This window comes from Ylistrum balloti, unplaced genomic scaffold (assembly GCF_031769215.1).
Source record: "Ylistrum balloti isolate Yb309-2 unplaced genomic scaffold, AGI_CSIRO_Ybal_v1 Utg369876, whole genome shotgun sequence".
Lineage (NCBI taxonomy): Eukaryota > Metazoa > Mollusca > Bivalvia > Pectinida > Pectinidae > Ylistrum > Ylistrum balloti.
The window spans coordinates 332574-350378 of NW_026782016.1; the positions used below are offsets into that span (position 1 = coordinate 332574).

The 17805-nt window shown below is 34.3% G+C and overlaps 1 protein-coding gene across 1 annotated transcript in view; it reads left to right on the plus strand.

Annotated features, from left to right (window-relative positions):
- The window catches only part of LOC132546194 (uncharacterized), a 115129-nt gene extending 99352 nt beyond the window's left edge, over positions 1-15777 (plus strand). Inside the window, exons 8-18 of the mRNA XM_060209905.1 lie at positions 1853-3005; positions 6559-6820; positions 6984-7402; positions 8385-8510; positions 8840-8970; positions 9114-9311; positions 9655-9801; positions 10074-10237; positions 10536-10661; positions 11228-11404; positions 11743-15777. Of these exons, the coding sequence (XP_060065888.1) occupies positions 1853-3005; positions 6559-6820; positions 6984-7402; positions 8385-8510; positions 8840-8970; positions 9114-9311; positions 9655-9801; positions 10074-10237; positions 10536-10661; positions 11228-11404; positions 11743-11863 (3024 nt within the window). The 3' untranslated portion in view covers positions 11864-15777. The remainder of the gene's footprint in view (positions 1-1852; positions 3006-6558; positions 6821-6983; positions 7403-8384; positions 8511-8839; positions 8971-9113; positions 9312-9654; positions 9802-10073; positions 10238-10535; positions 10662-11227; positions 11405-11742) is intronic.
- The last annotated feature ends 2028 nt before the right edge of the window (positions 15778-17805 follow it).

Below are 17805 nucleotides of genomic sequence, written 5' to 3' on the forward strand. Positions count from 1 at the left end.
ATATTTTCTATGGGCTACGACTGTCCTAGATTGTAGGACTTCTGTCCCCATTACAATTACCTTGTAACAGAGCGACTAAATATCCACTGAATTATTGTGGGTGTTTTTCGAGGTTTGAAGCAATTTCTACAAAAGATGACTAGAGAATCAGTTTGTGTGATATGATAATTACGTTACCTAAAGGTGAACGACTGGCATATTCTTTGGGATCTAATCCAGTTGAATCACTTTGAGGGATTAGCTCAGCCAGATGTAAAGGAGGATCAATATATCGTGATGAATCGTGGCACTGTATTGCTGTTTGTGATCTTACCTTTGGAAAAATATCAACTCGGTCTTAACTTATCATGTATATAGGTATCATGTGTGAAGGATGTTGTCGTTTTCTCAATGTTAGGATGTTAGAGAATTAAGGATTCATTTAAGGACACAACAGATGTTGCACTTTATCAGCGATGTTATAGTCACATAAAGGTGAGATATAATGTCCTCCATCTTGTTTGTGCATCTCCTGAAGCAATTTCCATGACAACATTGGTATCGTTTTAGTTATTTAATTGATTTCTTGGTCTCTCTGGAATTTTTTTTTAATGTCCTTGTACGTTGTATATATAAAATGTATTAGGTTTCAGAGAAAAATTGTTAGAATATTTCGGTACTAGTTAATCATAAACAAGCTCTCATTATATACACATTAACTAGAGGTGCTTATATATATTGTGTACAGGAATTATCCATTGTTATTTAAACGATTGTGACATTTATCAAAACAGCTGGAGTATGGTTTATCAAATATATACAAAATATCTAAAGGTCAGCTGTGGATTATTGGTAATTTTGATGGTGCCTATTGCTGCTATGGATGTCAATGCATTTAGCTATATAGATGGATTTCTGTCTGTAATCACAGACACATAGGATACAAACCTACTGTGTGATGGATGGACCTTCGAGCCATCATGAAAGAGATTATAATATTGGTGAAATATTGTGGTAGATTCTGGCTACTCGGTCAACCACAGCTATGAGCAGGTAGTTGAAGGGTATTAGGACCACAGTCGTGAACCATAAACAACGACTACATGGTGATGGGAGGCTATGGATGTGGGAGGTGCCTTATCTGCCACTCAGTAGGCAAAGCTTCCGCTACTACAGTGCTTATTATCAGTTTTTTAGACCTTGATCAGCACCTACCATTTATCTCCCCCTTTTGGAGCTTTGCAGGATACTAGTAGACCAGGGGGCGACAGATAAAATCATTTACAAAATAAAAAAAAATCCTCTTGACCTGTCTTAAGTGTATCGTGATGTAGACTGACACCTGTAAAAACTATATACTACAATTTTCATTGGAGTTTACCTCGCTCTTCTGGAATATCATCAGATCTCCTGTTGAAGTTAATTAATGTGATTGTTTACACACAAGATGTACAGTTTGGAGGTATTCCCTGGACAAGATACAAGTACTACAGGAAACGGCTAGAAGTATAAGATGGGTTTGGGGTGCACCCCCTGTTGGGAAATAAAGCTGACCTTCCGTTTCTAGATTCCTGCCAAAATCTTCGGAGACCTGTATAGTTTACATAAGGTCTTACTGTTTCACTATGTAGGTTGTGAATTTAATTTGAAGGATTAAAGGCCTGTTTTCTGTAAGTGTGAATCATCAAGTTAGGGAAAAAATAATTTGTATGATGCAGATTTTGTCAGCAGAAATGGGATGTTCTGTTTACATGTATGTCTGAATCTTTTTTTTTCACCTGATGTTAAAAAGAAAATAATTTGAAAATTACAAGGGGAAGCTTATTTTCTGAAGTAGGCATAAGACATGACCTCTTTCATTTGTTAATTTCAGGGTGAAGATTCTGACGACGAGGACCAATGCGCCTTGAGTGATAAATGGAAGTACCAATACAATATTCGACGTTGGTCAAGGAAGGACTTTAACAGCCCAACCTCTGAAGACCAGAACACGCTGGTAAAATCCAGCTCCAGTAATGACAGTCTCTTGACTGATCAGAACAGTAACAGTGAAACAGATAACAGTCCTGTTCTGGACACCAAGGTCTATCATACCAAAGGTCAAACCAATGATGACTACTTTGGGGTGAAGACGTCAACACCTATAAATAACAAGGACAGTATGTCATCGTCAGTGACAAGTCCAAGTTTGAGACGAGCAGCCAGTGAAAGAATCAAAGGTGCTAAAAACTTCCTCAAGCGAGTCGAGAGCTTGAAAAATAATCGGAAAACAAAACGCATTGGAAACAAGAATGGAACCGCCGTGGAAATTAGTGAACCTGTGATCATGGACAGTGCAAATATGAAGGAAAAAATAAAGCATTTAAATTGTAAAGACTTGAGTCCTTCTTCAGAAAATGGACCAAGTTCTCCAGAAAGTGGATTAGACCGGGAAACAGCAATGATGAATTCAGGGGATGTAACTCCAACATCTCCAGAGCCATGGTCAGATGAAACAACCAACTACAAGGTGCCAAATGCTAATGTCAAGACCCCATCAGGGTCATTGTCACTGCAGGAGCTCTCAGATATTGAAAGCGTTTTGCAGACGACATCAACATTTTCGACTTCAAGTATGGATAGTGATGAACCTTTACTTGGGAGTTCACCAAGAAAACATTTCTCAGTGCGGAGAAACCACAGCGAAAACAATTTAACAGACGGTAATAATTATGAATTGCCGCTAAATCGACCAGGACGATTTCCTAAAGAGCTGAGTTCTAGCTATAGTGGACATGGTGTAAAGCACCGGACGGGTAGTTGTAATTTGGGTAGAGATAAGTTAAGCAGTTCGGACTCTTGTACACCAGTGGTCAGACGGCGAGGTTCAGCTGACCCAAGACTGGCTGGACATCGAACCAGTTACTATGACAATGTGAAAGAGGAAGAAGACCTACAGTCAACACAGAAGGAACTTGATCTGATTCTCCATCGACTGTTTCAAGATATTAATGGCTTGAACAAAGCCATCTATGGAGAAGATGCTGGTAGGTATACCTAATAAAACGTTTGTTGTCTTTGAGTTTAAATCAATGAGTTTATTTATTCACAATGTAACAAATTTAAATGTAATGTAAGTATGTGTGCGTGTTACATGGTAGTGAAATGATAATGTTGATATAAAAATCAAACTTGTGAGAAACTAATTGCTGATGAGAATCATTGTATAATATTGCATTTTGTTTTGTTATAACATTTTCAAGCATTTTAGATTGAGAATGTTTTCCTTGATTTGTCTTTAAAGAACTGTTTTATCAAACTCATTCTTTTAGTTAGGTAGTTAAAATTTTCATTTGATTTAGAGTCATTTATGTATAGTTTTGAGTTAATATTGATTTAATTTTCATTTAATTTCAAAAATCTTTATTTTATCATTCTTTATAAGTAGAATACACTTTTGTTTCTCTTTTTTCATTTTCTAGGCAATTAATATGACACAAATCTGACCCATTTGTAAACGTGAGCCCAAAAGATGCATGGCTGCCATCTTTGATTTTTTTATTCATAGATTTATTTTCATTTTTTTTATTACTGTAGATATTTAACCCTTGTTTGAGATGTTTGTGTCCCTTCCAAAATTATTGAATAAGCAAATAGAAATGACACACTTTTAACTCTTAGTTTTCAGTGTCCAGGTTAAGATGTAGATGATGAAATCAAAGTCTTGATTTAAATTATTTTTGTTTCATCTGCCTCCTTTGTGTTCTGTATTTGGATTTAACAGATCCAGTCTATCTGATGTTGTTTCACACAGCCCCATAACCTCCCCCTTCACCTTGCAGAGGGGCTATAGAAATGCTAATTTCTGAATATCTTTCTACTGTACAAGATATCAAAGGAGTAAGATTTAGTTTGTAAACACACACAGAATCACGAGTTATACTTTCAAGGTTAATGACATCATTTAGATGAAACCATGTTTTTTGGTTAAGTAAATAATTTTGCTGGTGACACATAAATGTTTTTTTTTTTTTTAGTTTTTCTTGTGAACAGCATGAAAGGCTATTCCAAATTTGGCAGATTGATGTGATGCATTGACAATATAAACTCCAAATAATTTTTGATGTTGTTTTTTTGCTGCAGTAATGTATAAGATTACTAAGTGTAGCTCCACTTATCTGTTACCCAAGTGCTATGTGTTAATTGATTTTTATTTATTATCATGACCTTTCTTGGTTGATATAAAAATTCAGGTAAAATCAATTTTCACAAATATGACGGCACATCATAAGAACTGTCATTAGTTGTACTCTTATAACCTTGAAGTGGATAAGAAAAAATTTGAGAAAGACATGTTGTTTGGCATTCATTTTTCATGGAGTTACCTCCCTTCTTATATCAAAAGACCCATTTATTTTCATTATATTATACATCTAGGAGAACTTTTGTAACTGCCAATTTCTCAATTCATGCACATTAGATTCAATTTTGAAAAAAAAGCTTGCTCAAAAAGTTTAGCTATTACATTTAGCAAAAAAAAAAAAATGGGACAGTTGGATTATACAGTCAGTAAATACTTGTTCATGTCTTCTACAGTTCTGATTAAAACACTCTGACAAGTTATATGTGTGTGTAAGCTAATGTGATTTATCAGCCATTCACAGGCTAGACACTAAAAAAGTAGGCAGAAAAGTCATTCAGGATATCGTCCTGGTGTGAACCATTCAGCAGAATTTTAATCTGTATTTTGCATGAGCTGAGGTGTTTAGGTGTTTAAGTAAATATCGGTCGCTGATAACTATAGAGTTGTTGTAGTGTGTGAACCTGTTGGATTTTAGTGTATTGTGTATGTCACGCTAGCTGTACTTCAGTGTTGTATTCTGCAATTACATACATACACGTACTCAATGTTATTTTTATAAAACACGAAAAAAAGGACTCCTAGATTTCTAACAACTTGGCTTTTCTAGTTGATTAAACAACTTTTGTCACATTTTTAACCTCCTTATTACGTTAATTAGCATATTTGGATAATTTGCTGATTCAACGCTACAGTTTTCAAGTTGACCTATTTCCCAACCCTGTTGATGGCATTTATCTTGAATCTTCAATTTAGCTTTGATCACATATTGTTTTGCTAGATAAGACACACATGAAAGTGACCTACTTGTAGATAAGAAAGGCAATAAAACCAGGTGTAAATCTTCGTTTTGGTGACCTCATTGACCTTTCTAAATAGTATAGGCACCTTCTGTCCTCTAGAACCCATATGACATGTCACAAATTCAATATATGATTACATTTTTTCAAAGAGATGACTAGGTTTTCTCAGAATTTAGGAATTCACAGTGATCATTTTCTTTCTATACATATTTTAACATAGATAAAACATAGATAGCAAGGATAACAGTTCATTGTGTTAACATAGACAAAACATAGATAGCAAGGATAACAATTCAATGTGTCATACAATCACAATCTGTCCCATTCACATTTAATTGTGAGGAGCACTCCAATTCCTCCTGTGTTTTCTCTTACTCCTCGACATATTTAACTGGCTTCTCCGAAAAGACACATAAGAAGTATGTGTCTGATGCCTGAATGGTGAAAGTGGCCACTTGTTTCAAGTATTATTGTTATCGGAAATGATTGGATAAGTTGATAACTGACTATGACTCTGTTTATTATACTCGAGTGTGAAAAATTCTTTGTCATGGCAAACAAATACAACTATATCTGGACTTATAAAATTGTAATGTCATTAATTCAGATATCGTGCATACTCCAACTCATCACTATCCCTTGTCACACATTAAAATTATTGAAATGTTTCTGTATTTTCGACATCCAGTAATTTTAACTACTTGCAAATAGGATTTTGTTTTATTTATCAATGAACTTAAAAACCAGAATAATTAGAAACATAATTTTCAAAATTTCTTTTGAATAGTTTGTAGTAGGTAATGAATTATAAATCTGTACCTTTTTATGGCTTTTATTCGACATGTTATTTTACAAAGGTTAAATATGGTCACCATGTTGACATGATAATGGGACCTAATAGCCATAGTGTACATGTACAGGATATGTGACCCATCCCTTCTGCATGTCTTAGCCCCTTGTGATCCCGTACTTAAGCATGTTACTGGGCGTTGTCCCCAAATCCAGTCTACCATGATGATCAAGTCACATTTGGTAAAACATCTACTCAGTAAGGTCCTGTTGAGACCGTTTTTGGTAGTTACATGTAACTCTTTCAGGTGTTAAGATATAATTGGTTACAGCACTAAGTTGACCTGTCCTCTGATCAGTTTACAAGGATAAAGTTCAAGAAAGTGTTGAAAGATTTCCTTGGTGTGGAAAAAATGTATGATTGTCATGCTTTATTATCATGCAATCTGCTTGCACCAAGATGACCCCAACATTTTCAGAGAATAAAATGGTCTATTGTCTGACATTGTAAATGTACTTTCTCATGTAACGTCAGAATTAAAAAATCATAGGCATGGTAACCTGACAAGTATATATATATTTGATGACCTTATGACCTCCACCCTCTGTATATTTATCTTGGTAACCGTTTGGTCTTTTTATTTTCAGCTGATGTAGAACTCCCTCCTTCACTCCAAACTAGTTTAAATCTCACCAGCCTTGACCTTGAGGATAGCCAGGTCAACAGTGGCATCAATTCCAGTGACTTTGACCCTGACAATGATGTCACAAGTGGTACAGTGTCCTCACCAGAGAGCAGTGATCATGACATTCCATGTGAAGACATGTCCCATGATGATTCCACAGAACAAGTCATCTACCGAGAGAGGCGGGACTCTGGGGTTGGCTCTTCCCTCACACGAACGCCTAGGTAAGCTCAAGATTTTTCAATCCCCATGTGATGTAATAAGATTTCAGAATTAGTTATATATTAGTGAATATTCTTGAATTTTGTTATTTTTATATGCCTCTTTAGTTTTGAATAGTTAATAAACCATCTTATTCAATAAATTTGATTATCATTTCCTTTACAGTGACCGGAGACGATATCGGATACGCTGGCATAGTTTTCAAAAGTCACATCGACCCAGTTATGGAAATGAAAACATTCAGTTAACTTGTCTATCCATCTGTCAACTGATGGTCTTACAGAAACTTTCACTCATCAAACTCACAGCACTCATAGAAAAATACTCTCCAAACCGGCCTGGCTGGAACTGGACGGTCCCTCGCTTCATGAAGAGGCACAAAGTGCCTGACTACAAGGACAAGGTGGTTTTTGGCGTGCCTCTGTTAGTGACTCTACAGAGAACAGGGCAGCCCCTCCCCCAATGTATACTCCACGCAATGCGCTACCTCCGCAAAACTTCTCCAGAAGCTGTTGGCATCTTCCGAAAACCTGGTGTTAGGTCACGTATTCAGAAACTGAAAAACGAACTTGAGGCAAATCCAGGTATGTTTAAAAAAAGAAAATATTATACAGTAAAGTGAATTTGAAAATAAAAAGGGAAGTTTGAAAGTCTGAAGGCCAAAGTTAAAAGATGCAGTCTTTTTTTTTTTCTTTTTTTCCCCCACTCAGTTTTCTTGTATATCTACTCATAGCTGATTTTAATCTTACTAATATTTTATTTATTTCGTGTAAAATCTTAGAAGTTATGATGGTAGTGATACTGTTTTAGGTGATTATTTATCTACAAGTTAGAAAGTAATTTCAAACCTGTATTTGTTTGTCACAAAGGTGAATCCAGTTTATTTTCTTTGGTTCAGGAAGATATTGATTTTTGCAACATTTATAGCCACTCCAATCAATAAGTATATATAGGCTGTAGGTAATATGTATGATATTATCATGGGTGTGGACGGCACCAGCTGTTAAACACACCTGTGACCAGTACTGTTGCCCCAAATGCTGTAGCCGGCATATATAGTCAGATTTTGCAAGATATATAGTATAAACTTGGGTTGATATATATATTATGCATATATATATATTCGTATCATTTTTTGTGTATTTTTTTTTTATAAAGAATTTAATTAATTCTGGAACTATTTTGTAAGCAGTGTTCTTGTGATGTCTCCAAATTGTTGATGAGTGAATGATTGTTTAAAAGTAGGATATCAGATATAGACACTGATGCAGTATACATACTTATTTATTGAGGTCTAAAATATATTTATTAAAAAGCACTATCCAAGGGAAGCAACTCTTATGAAGAACATGCTTATTTATATGCTATAGGTCTGAGATGTATTATGATAATGACACGAGGTAGAAAGATTATGAATAAGGCGAAAAGTTTGAAAGATGACTATAGAAGTGTTATATAAAGGAAAAATATTAAAAATAGGCCACACATCCTATTTGAGTGAAAAAAAATATGAACTTTAATTTTGTTTGTCATACCCATTGAAAGTAATTTTATTTTTCTCCACAGAAATGGTGTGTTTTGAAGATGTGCAGGACTATGATGTTGCTGATCTCCTGAAACAGTATTTCCGAGACCTCCCTGAGTGTCTTCTTACCAACAAGCTCTCTGAGATCTTTATAAACATCTTCATCTGTAAGTCAAAATTTTCTTGTGTTTGATATTGTCAGTTTCAGTCACACTTAAGACTTGTTACAGTTATTCTTAGAAACATGGCAATGTAAATGAGTTGCAGAGCAATAGCTATTTTCATACTTCAACTTTTAAATATTCCTTGTAAAGGTGTGTTTTCTTCATAAGCTGCACTTTGTATTGATGCCAAAAAATCAGAACCAGCTGATTTTTTTATTTTCTATTTTTGTGTAAAACAATGTGATAAAAGGAACAGGTATAAAGAAATTTCGTTTGTAGTTTTTTTTATTAGATATGAATGAAATATAAAATAAAATGTTTTCTGTCCACAGACTTACCTACTGACCAGAGGGTTGAAGCTCTGCAGTCATCTGTTCTCCTCCTCCCTGACGAGAACCGTGAGGTACTGGAATCCCTCCTCCTCTTCTTATCTGATATCTCCCAGCATGCATCAGAACACCAGGTAAGGGGCCACAACTACATGTGTTAATCAAGTATGATAGAGCAAATTTCACATAGATATGTAACAATTTGAAGTATTCATTTCAGGTAGATTTATCTAATTACTATAACAGCTGATAGATGTATCTTTATTTTTTCACATAGATGACGGCGAGTAACTTGGCTGTGTGTCTTGCACCTTCACTGTTCATGGTTGGAGGCTCCAAGATTGGAAGTCAGAGTCCCAGTCCTCGACGCCCTAGAAAAAATCTTGGTGTTCCTGACACCCGTGAACTAATGGAACAGAAAGCTGCACATGAGTGTCTCACCACAATGATCGTGGAATGTAAAAAGATCTTCACAGTAAGTACAGCTAGCTAGCAATATGAAAGTAAAAATATATCAAAATGTTACTGTGTTAGGTATTTGGAAAGTGAAAGCAAGGATACATATACAGGATACTGTGTTAGATATCAGTAAAGTGAAAGTTACATGTTAATTGAAACAATGCAGTGTCAAAGAAAACAGAATTGCCATAAGATGTATCTAATGATTTTGATGAATGGAATTGAATTAAGACTGAAATACTTGCACTAGTAATCAATTTTAGAACCTAAAAAGTTCAAAAACATTTTGAATATGATTCTAAATACCGGAAAATGTCCAGACAAATCAGAATGTTATTAACTTTGTCCTGAATTTACAGTTATCTACGAGTACGTTGAACAAGTGTCGGTTCTCCTACATAGAGCAGGGTAACCCTGTTACTATGGAGGAGTATACAATGAGGTCGACTGAGGATACCCCCGGATACCAGTCTGATGTGGAGACGTGTATACAGGGGTTACAGAAGGTAAGGATTCACAGGAAATTATATTGAGATGTTAATGTGAAAATATCAATATTTAAATGTGTATATTGTAGCTGTGGTGGTCAATTTCATTTTCATGAAAGGTAAAGTTTTCTCATTAATTTTCTCCAAATTTGATCACCAGGACCCAAATTTATGTTTATATTTTAAAGTTTATATTAAGGAATTTTATCAAGCTGTTGCTACATGTAGTTATATTCACAGTTTGGTCTGCTACAATGTTTTGATATCACTTACCGATTTCTTCTAAACAGGAATCTCATGACAAATTTCGTGGCTGGGTTTCCACATCCTGTAGTCATAGCATTGATGTATCCTACAAGAAAGTTGCTGATGGTCATCCATTGCGGCTTTGGAAGTTTCAAGTGGATGTGGAAGCTCCTCCAGATGTCGTTTTGGACAAGCTCAAGAATGAGAGGTATGTATTACTGATATAAGGTTTTAGCCTTCTATTCAATTTTTTTTTTCAAATTTAGATTATCATAAATTGTTGAGAAATTCAGAGATTTTAAAACGGTAATAAAAGTATTGAAAAGGAAAAAACCAACAGGCGAAAACCAATGTACAAATATAATGGCAGTTTTTATTTGAATAGGGACAACTATATTGCCAATTATTGTTTGAATAGAGAGAATTACTGGGTACAATACCAGTGATTGTTTGAGTCCAGTATATATTTTAACTGTTGATATTTATGAATTTTTTTTGTCGTTAAGACAACAATGGGATGAGGATTTACTGAAGTGGAGATGTATAGAGCAACTTGACCAACAGACTGATGTGTTCCAGTACTCTCGTAATTCCATGCCACCACACCCCAGTCGAGACTTTGTTGTCCTCAGGTCAGTTACCTCCCATTAAATGTCTTATAGAAATAATGATTCTGCCGCAGTTTGACATATTTGTCACTGCTATAGTGAAGCATACTCGACCAGGCCCCACTTGTATAAAACATCTCTACTTGAGATTTCCTTAAGTCGAGATTTTCCTCAGCTAATATCTCCTTGAAAATATCTTGTATGAAAATTCCTCAAGGAATTTCAGGACATCCTAGCTGATGCCTTCCTCCTGTTCCTTGAGAAAATTTTATACAAGCCGTTTTTGAGGAGATGTCAGCTGAGGAAAATCTCGACTTGAGGAAATCTCAAGTTAAGATGTTTTATACAAGTGGGGCAAGGCACTCAGAAAAGAGAAGATCTTCTTATGTTAGGCAGGATTTTACAACAAAGGACTTCTTTAATAACTTTTGTTAGAAATATTGTTCTATTGTATATCAATATTCAGGAGTCGTATTAGACAGGTTTTACCCTAATAGAATTAAATGTAAGATACTTTTCAAACTTCAAATTATTTGTTTAAAACAAGATCATTCACAAGAGAATAAATTCCATCTGTTTTGATTCTAAAGGTCTTGGAGGACAGACCTTCCCAAAGGTGCATGTTGCCTGGTGTCATTTTCGGTTGAGCACCCAAAAGCAGAGCTGCTCGGAGGTGTTCGGTCAGTGGAGCTGGCTTCACATTTTCTGATGGAACCATGTGGCACCGGCAAGTCACGTATAACACACATCACCAGGGTAGACCTCAGGTATGTAGTCTGGAGTTCTGTTGCCAAAGCCTGTAGTATTGTTATTAATATCACTAGCTTTCAAGATTCAGGTCTGGTTACTGATTCACAAGTTAACTGTCCAGTAGTCATGATATACTCTCTTTCAAAGAGCGTTCTCTTCTACTTGGTGGCTTAGATAAAGACTTCTTATTTGATAAAAATTTTACAAATTCTATATAAATAAATTCTCATTCTTATTCAGCAAATGATAGGTCAAAAAAAAATTTTTTTTAATTGTCAGGTGTTTGAATTATTCTTGGGGTCACCATAATTTGGTTGTAAGCTATTTTTTATTTAAGTGTTAATTATATTTACAGAGGCCGAACGTCAGAGTGGTACAAGAGATCTTTTGGATACATCACCTGTGGAATGTTAGAAAGAATCAAAGACTCATTTAAACAGACCTTTGAAGGACCTGACCGGGAGTCAACCGTGTAGCAAGGTTACCACGGCAACGTGTCTTGTTACCTGTGATACATTTGACTGAATGGTGATAGACAATGTGATTGCCATAGTGATATTTTTACCACAGAAATGCCAACACACTTGAGTTCATTTCGTTGGAGATCTTCAGAGGAGTGTTATGCTGCTAAATACAGCCTGCCTCCAGGACGAAGGACAATTGTTGACAAACTTCCAGTGAAACAATGTAAATCTCAAATGGAAATTCAAATAGTGCTTATCTGGAGTCATAACAGAGAGAGACAAACATACAAATTCTTTGTGAAGGAGGTTTAGACTAAGCTTGTTGAATAATTCTATAGTTGTATAGAGGGTGTACATTTGAAGTCTGTTGACATTGCAGGTGCTGGCCAAAGAATCGCCTCACTATAGAGAGTGTACTATTTAAATTTAATCACTTTGAGTGGTTGTTATGGTGAGTGACCATGAGTGTAGATTGGGGTGGGTCAGGAAGCAGATGAAAATCTGATAAACCTCATTTTGTTATGATATTTTTAAGTCATTGCATTTATGATATTAGATGACAGAATTATCTGTGTTGTTATCGTCAGATATATTTACCTGTATCTGAAGTTGTTAACAGATTAAACAAGGGGGTGTTTTAAAAGACCACAGCTCATTTACTCTGGAGTATTATGGAAATATAAACTCAAAAATTGAACACATATTGTTTGGAAATATATATATATAGTTGTTAGTTAAGATTTTACCTCTAAATCAAATACTTGCAGTGTAATCAGGTAATGAAATGGAAACCAAAAAATAGTAAGAAACTTATTCAAATAAAGAAATTCTCATATACATTTTGTATAACTGAAGCCGTGCTGGAATCAATATAAAGGAAACATGTACATTATATGGTGTTCCCTGGAATAATGCTTTTTTATATGCTTATTGTACATCTACAAAACAGCAGTTTTCATTGTACTTTTAGTAACATACCAAAGACTATTGACTAAGATTGCTTTTGTTTCACATGTATTCACTTTGAATTTCAAAAATTGACAGCTAAGTGGTTGTTTGGAATATATATATGTTGCTTACAGACTACAAATACATGTATGCTACCGTACATTTAAACTTATTCGATTGAACAATCAAGTCATATTAACAACTGTTTGTATGATAATAAGATTAACGGAGGATATCATTTGATATGATTTAGTGGCAAAAAGATAGTGTGTAACATCTGTATCACAGATTATCAAAACAAAGCAGTTTTATAATATGTGGTTTACAACACTGATAAAAATCTGTTCCGAAAATGATATTTGGTTTGATATCTAAACGTACAGTCAAAACAACTGGATAGAAGATCTACAAACATTATGCGAGATCCATTTTTTTTAAGTATTGTAATGTGCCACTTTTGTCTTTTTTCATGGACAGACTTTTCAGTCATTGTGTATTGGAATTTTTTTCTCATTACTTGTTGAAAACAGTACTTTTATCTGTCATGTATTGTGTAAACTTGGAGCTCTGAAGAATTTGCATTTAATGTTGTAAGAAGTTGAATTAGAAGTTATTAGGGTAAAAGATAAATAAATAACCAGAATAGCATTCTTATGATCGTACTCAATAGCTGAAACGGTCGGCATTATCATCCTATCACCCCTGACAAGTTTCATTTGGTATTGTCTAAATAGGACAGTCCATTGGTAATATCAGGGGTGAATTTTAACACATACTCAAAAATTTCTCAGGATCAGATATTGGAACGGATTGGGAGATAAGTGGTTTGCAAAAGGCACAGTGATATTTTCCCTTTTTTTTTCTCTCACAGATATGTAGATAAATTGTTTAGAAAAATTCCATGTTTTTTTCGTTTCGTAGTACTTGTATTTCATTAATTTATTTTTAGTGTAATGAAACTCAGGTTTGAATAGAAATGGCAAGTACGTCATAAAATGGTTCCCATTCTGAATCCCTATAAATGTTTGGTAAGATTGTCCATTTTCTTTTGTGTTCGTTCTCATATTAGACATTTAGAGAGGTATCAGAATCTTCAGATAGATACTTGGATTTTAATGTTAGAGTCCCTTTACTTGCCAATAATAACATAATTCACTAAAACATTTATTTGAAATTAGGATGTTGTTAAATCAAATATGGATCACTGCCATTGTACAAAATTGTCTTTGACATTCTGTCTGAAAAGAAACATTTACAATAGCATCATGAGAGACAGGTAATTATGAAAGAAAAAGAGCAAGGGGAATAACTCTGGTAAAGTTAGATAACTCTGGCCAAGAGATTATATATTTGGCCAAAGATAGTAGTATAAGTGATATAGTTGGAATTTATTCACAGGATAGGGCTGGGACCATAATAAAGGGTTATTCAAGATATTGTGTAGAGGTTTGTTATTTTGTATGCTTAATGGGGGACCAAGAAATGATTTCGGAAGGAGTCAGATTTTTTGAGGGATTCACTGTATTATGTATATCAGAGATATACAGACAACATTAAGGAACTCGCGCAATATAGTGCTGGGTTTGAGTGATGACAAGGTAAATTTAGCATTACTAGTTAGATATTTTTATTTTCAGTTCAGCAGCACAGATTTCCACCTGGTGGAGATTTGTTTTTCCTTTGAACTTTGGTGCTAGTCACAGTTTTGTTAATGTATCTGTGTTTTGTGGTATTGATGTTTAAGCATTGTGCAAATTTCTTAGTCCCAGTTCTTGTCTTGTGGTGTTAATCCCCGGTTCCAGGCAAGTGCCTGCTGCATATTACTACCCTTATTTTGGCAGTTGATATGGAATCACATCTCTAAAAATAAATTCTTTTTGTCGAAATGTTTCCAAATGCTGAAAAAATTTTTTTATTTTTCTTTATTATTGTTTTGTGTTTTTTTCCTATTTCAACATAAAAAGACAATATTCTTGATCCTTTTCTTTTTTCTTCGCAAGCGAAATTTAAATTCAAAGAAATTGGCAAAATTCTTTACTATTCCTGTCAATGTTTAATGTTATTTTCTGTATTCACTACAATTTATGAAAGTGATGTAAGTATATACCATGTGATATTCAGTGTAATGTACAAGACCTGAGGCGACCATAATGTTTATTATTATAATAGATTTAGACTGATATCAAAAGGTGCAAAGTAAAGGAGAAGTTTTCAACTATAGACTGTAATCCAAAGCTATGTACCATATTCATCACTACTAGTGCCTATGTCTACACACCACGGCTAAAACATTCAATAATTACCTCAATTTCACTTACAATCTAACATTTAACACTATTGATATATTTATAAAGTGCAAAGAAAAAGAGAGAAAAAATTGGTATCAACAGACATCTGATATCTGCTATTGATCTGCATTTTTTTTAAGCCTTTTTTTTTCTTTTTTGGAGGGGGGGGCTTAAGCAATTAGTACATGAAGATTTGCTGTTCCATTTAACACAATACACAAATATTTTTTTTTTATTTATTTATTTAATGATGTCTGTTTTGTCCTGCAACTCTGATGTAAGAAAATGGTGCACTTAATTGAAATCATAAACTTGTTTAAGATAACTTATTCATAATTTTGACCCAAATAACCATTTCTAACTCTCACCTGATCTCGCCTAAAAGAGGTCAAAGAATAGGTATTAAAGTAGTGTGTTGACATAGACACTGGGCAGGTTGGGTATGGTACACACACTGTTTATGTGTTATATTGCCAGTATATTAGTTAATGATATTGATGTTATCTACATTCATTACATATATATATATATATTGTTGCCAGATGTAATTTTGGTGTGTACCTCAGTGTCAGCTCTACATAATTCCTCGTATCATGTTATTGTATGCTACTATTACAGTGATATCATACGTCATTGATTCACTTACTAAACTCTATATATTGACTTAATAAATATGATCTAAAATATAAACCTTGTGTCTGTTGTTTTGTAAAACCAAAAATTACGTGTGTGATGGAGAAAAGACAACAGCAAAATGACAATTTTGGATGAATTGTCTAGAATTTGAAAAAAAAAATGGTAAAATCTTTCATCTGAACTACAAAAAAGGGGAGACAACTGTGGAACAATGTATACAAAAATGTCTGCATAGATGGATAAGATAAAGATGACTCCAAAGGCAACATGTCAGAACCAAGCGAAGATATTTCTATAGTTATCTCAGCACTACAACTGTATTTCCACAGTGAGATGACATCCGTGAAATCACCTCTTTAGTAGGGTTTAGATGTAAACTCTATGGAATGTTAAATTCTAACTCAACCTACGGAGCTGGCAAATCAAAATTCACTTGTGTATGTAATGGAAAAGATAGTGTGAAATAGGAAATAAGGGAGATTACTCTGTGAATCTCCAGAGATAATTTGAAAAGGATAGAAAATTGCTGTCCTTAAAAGGAGTAATTTCTGCAGGTGTTTCAGTTTTATAATGTAACAGTTTGTGAAATACAAACGTATTATCTTCATCAAAGATTGTTAAAATTTGAAAATGTGACCTGTGTTAGATCCCCTGACCAGGTCATATAGGGTCAGCAATTTGCCCAGCATAAATTATTTCCTTATCATGGTGATCATAGTTGTCAAGATATTCTAAAGTTGGTTACTAACAATTTTGTCATTTAAAAGTATTTGATGTGAAAAATAAATTATGATTTTGACCTTCTTAACTAAAAAAGTAAAACTATCATTTAACACCCCTTCCTAATTTTGACCATTTTTTTTTCAAAACCCACCCTAGCTCTGTTAAGAGGGAGTGCTTTTCTGCGAAAATATAGCTTAAGGTGAACGCAGGATGGCACAAATTGGCGCCCCTCATTAGGAGATTGGCATTCACATCACAAACCGACAGCTGTCTGCTGTTGGTGGATTAAAATATCACCTCAACTGATTAGCTCTTCACACAAAATCGAAAATACTAGAAGTCTTTAAGTACTACAGCTATGCTAAAATTAGAACTGCGTTGAGCAGGATGAATAATGTGACAGTAATTAATCCCTTTCTCATAACTGGTCAAAGTACCTGTTCTTTAAAACGATTTATTAGGAGAACAATTCCCATACTCTGATATTGGGGTATCAGAAAATCAAATATTAGTACAATGTATATTATAACCGTACCTCTAGAAAGTCGTTTCGTGTAATGAAATGTTACCTTTAAAAAAGATAGCTTTTTAAAACCTACAGTTTGTCTTTCAACATTGCTTTCTTAGGTTAGATTGTTTCAACTATGCTAAGACGATGAACGGCAGTCTTCTAGTCTCTATATATAACCATTTCTGCGTTACTGTATGAAGAGCACACTGGAACAAATTCTGAATTATCTTCCTGTCTGTAACGTTTTCTACTTGCTGAAATCCCATTCAAATTTCACTATGAGCAAGATAATTTGTTCCCTAATCCTTCCTCGTGAGAAGTTTTTGTCGTGATTTACTGAACAACTTCTTTGCCAATGCTCGCCGTCCTTTACAAATCGCTTCCATTAGCAGTTTCTCTTTGGGGATACTGACTTCCATCACAATTGATGATTTTAGTTATGTGCCGTTTATTTTTTTGTATATATATTTCAATATGTATAATTTTTAGTAAAATTAAATATTAGTATAATATTTTTAGTACTTTAATACATATTTAGTAAAATTATAGACATGAATTAGGAAGCTGAATTGTCGAATAAGGTACTGGATATGTATATTTGTGGGATAACATTTGTGAAAGAGTCCTTGGTTTCTGAGGAAATTATAGTTTGTGGAAGACAGTTCAATGGAATGGTTATGTAGGAATAGAACAAGAATTTGTAAGGATCATTCTTTGTTTGAATCTGTCTGAAGGAGAGACTGTTGTGCTGACTGGAACGAGTTCCAGAATAGGCAAGGGTGAGGATGATTTCAGTGTAGATAGCTACAAGGTTATTGATAATTTTGTAGAAAAGAATAAGCCGGCAT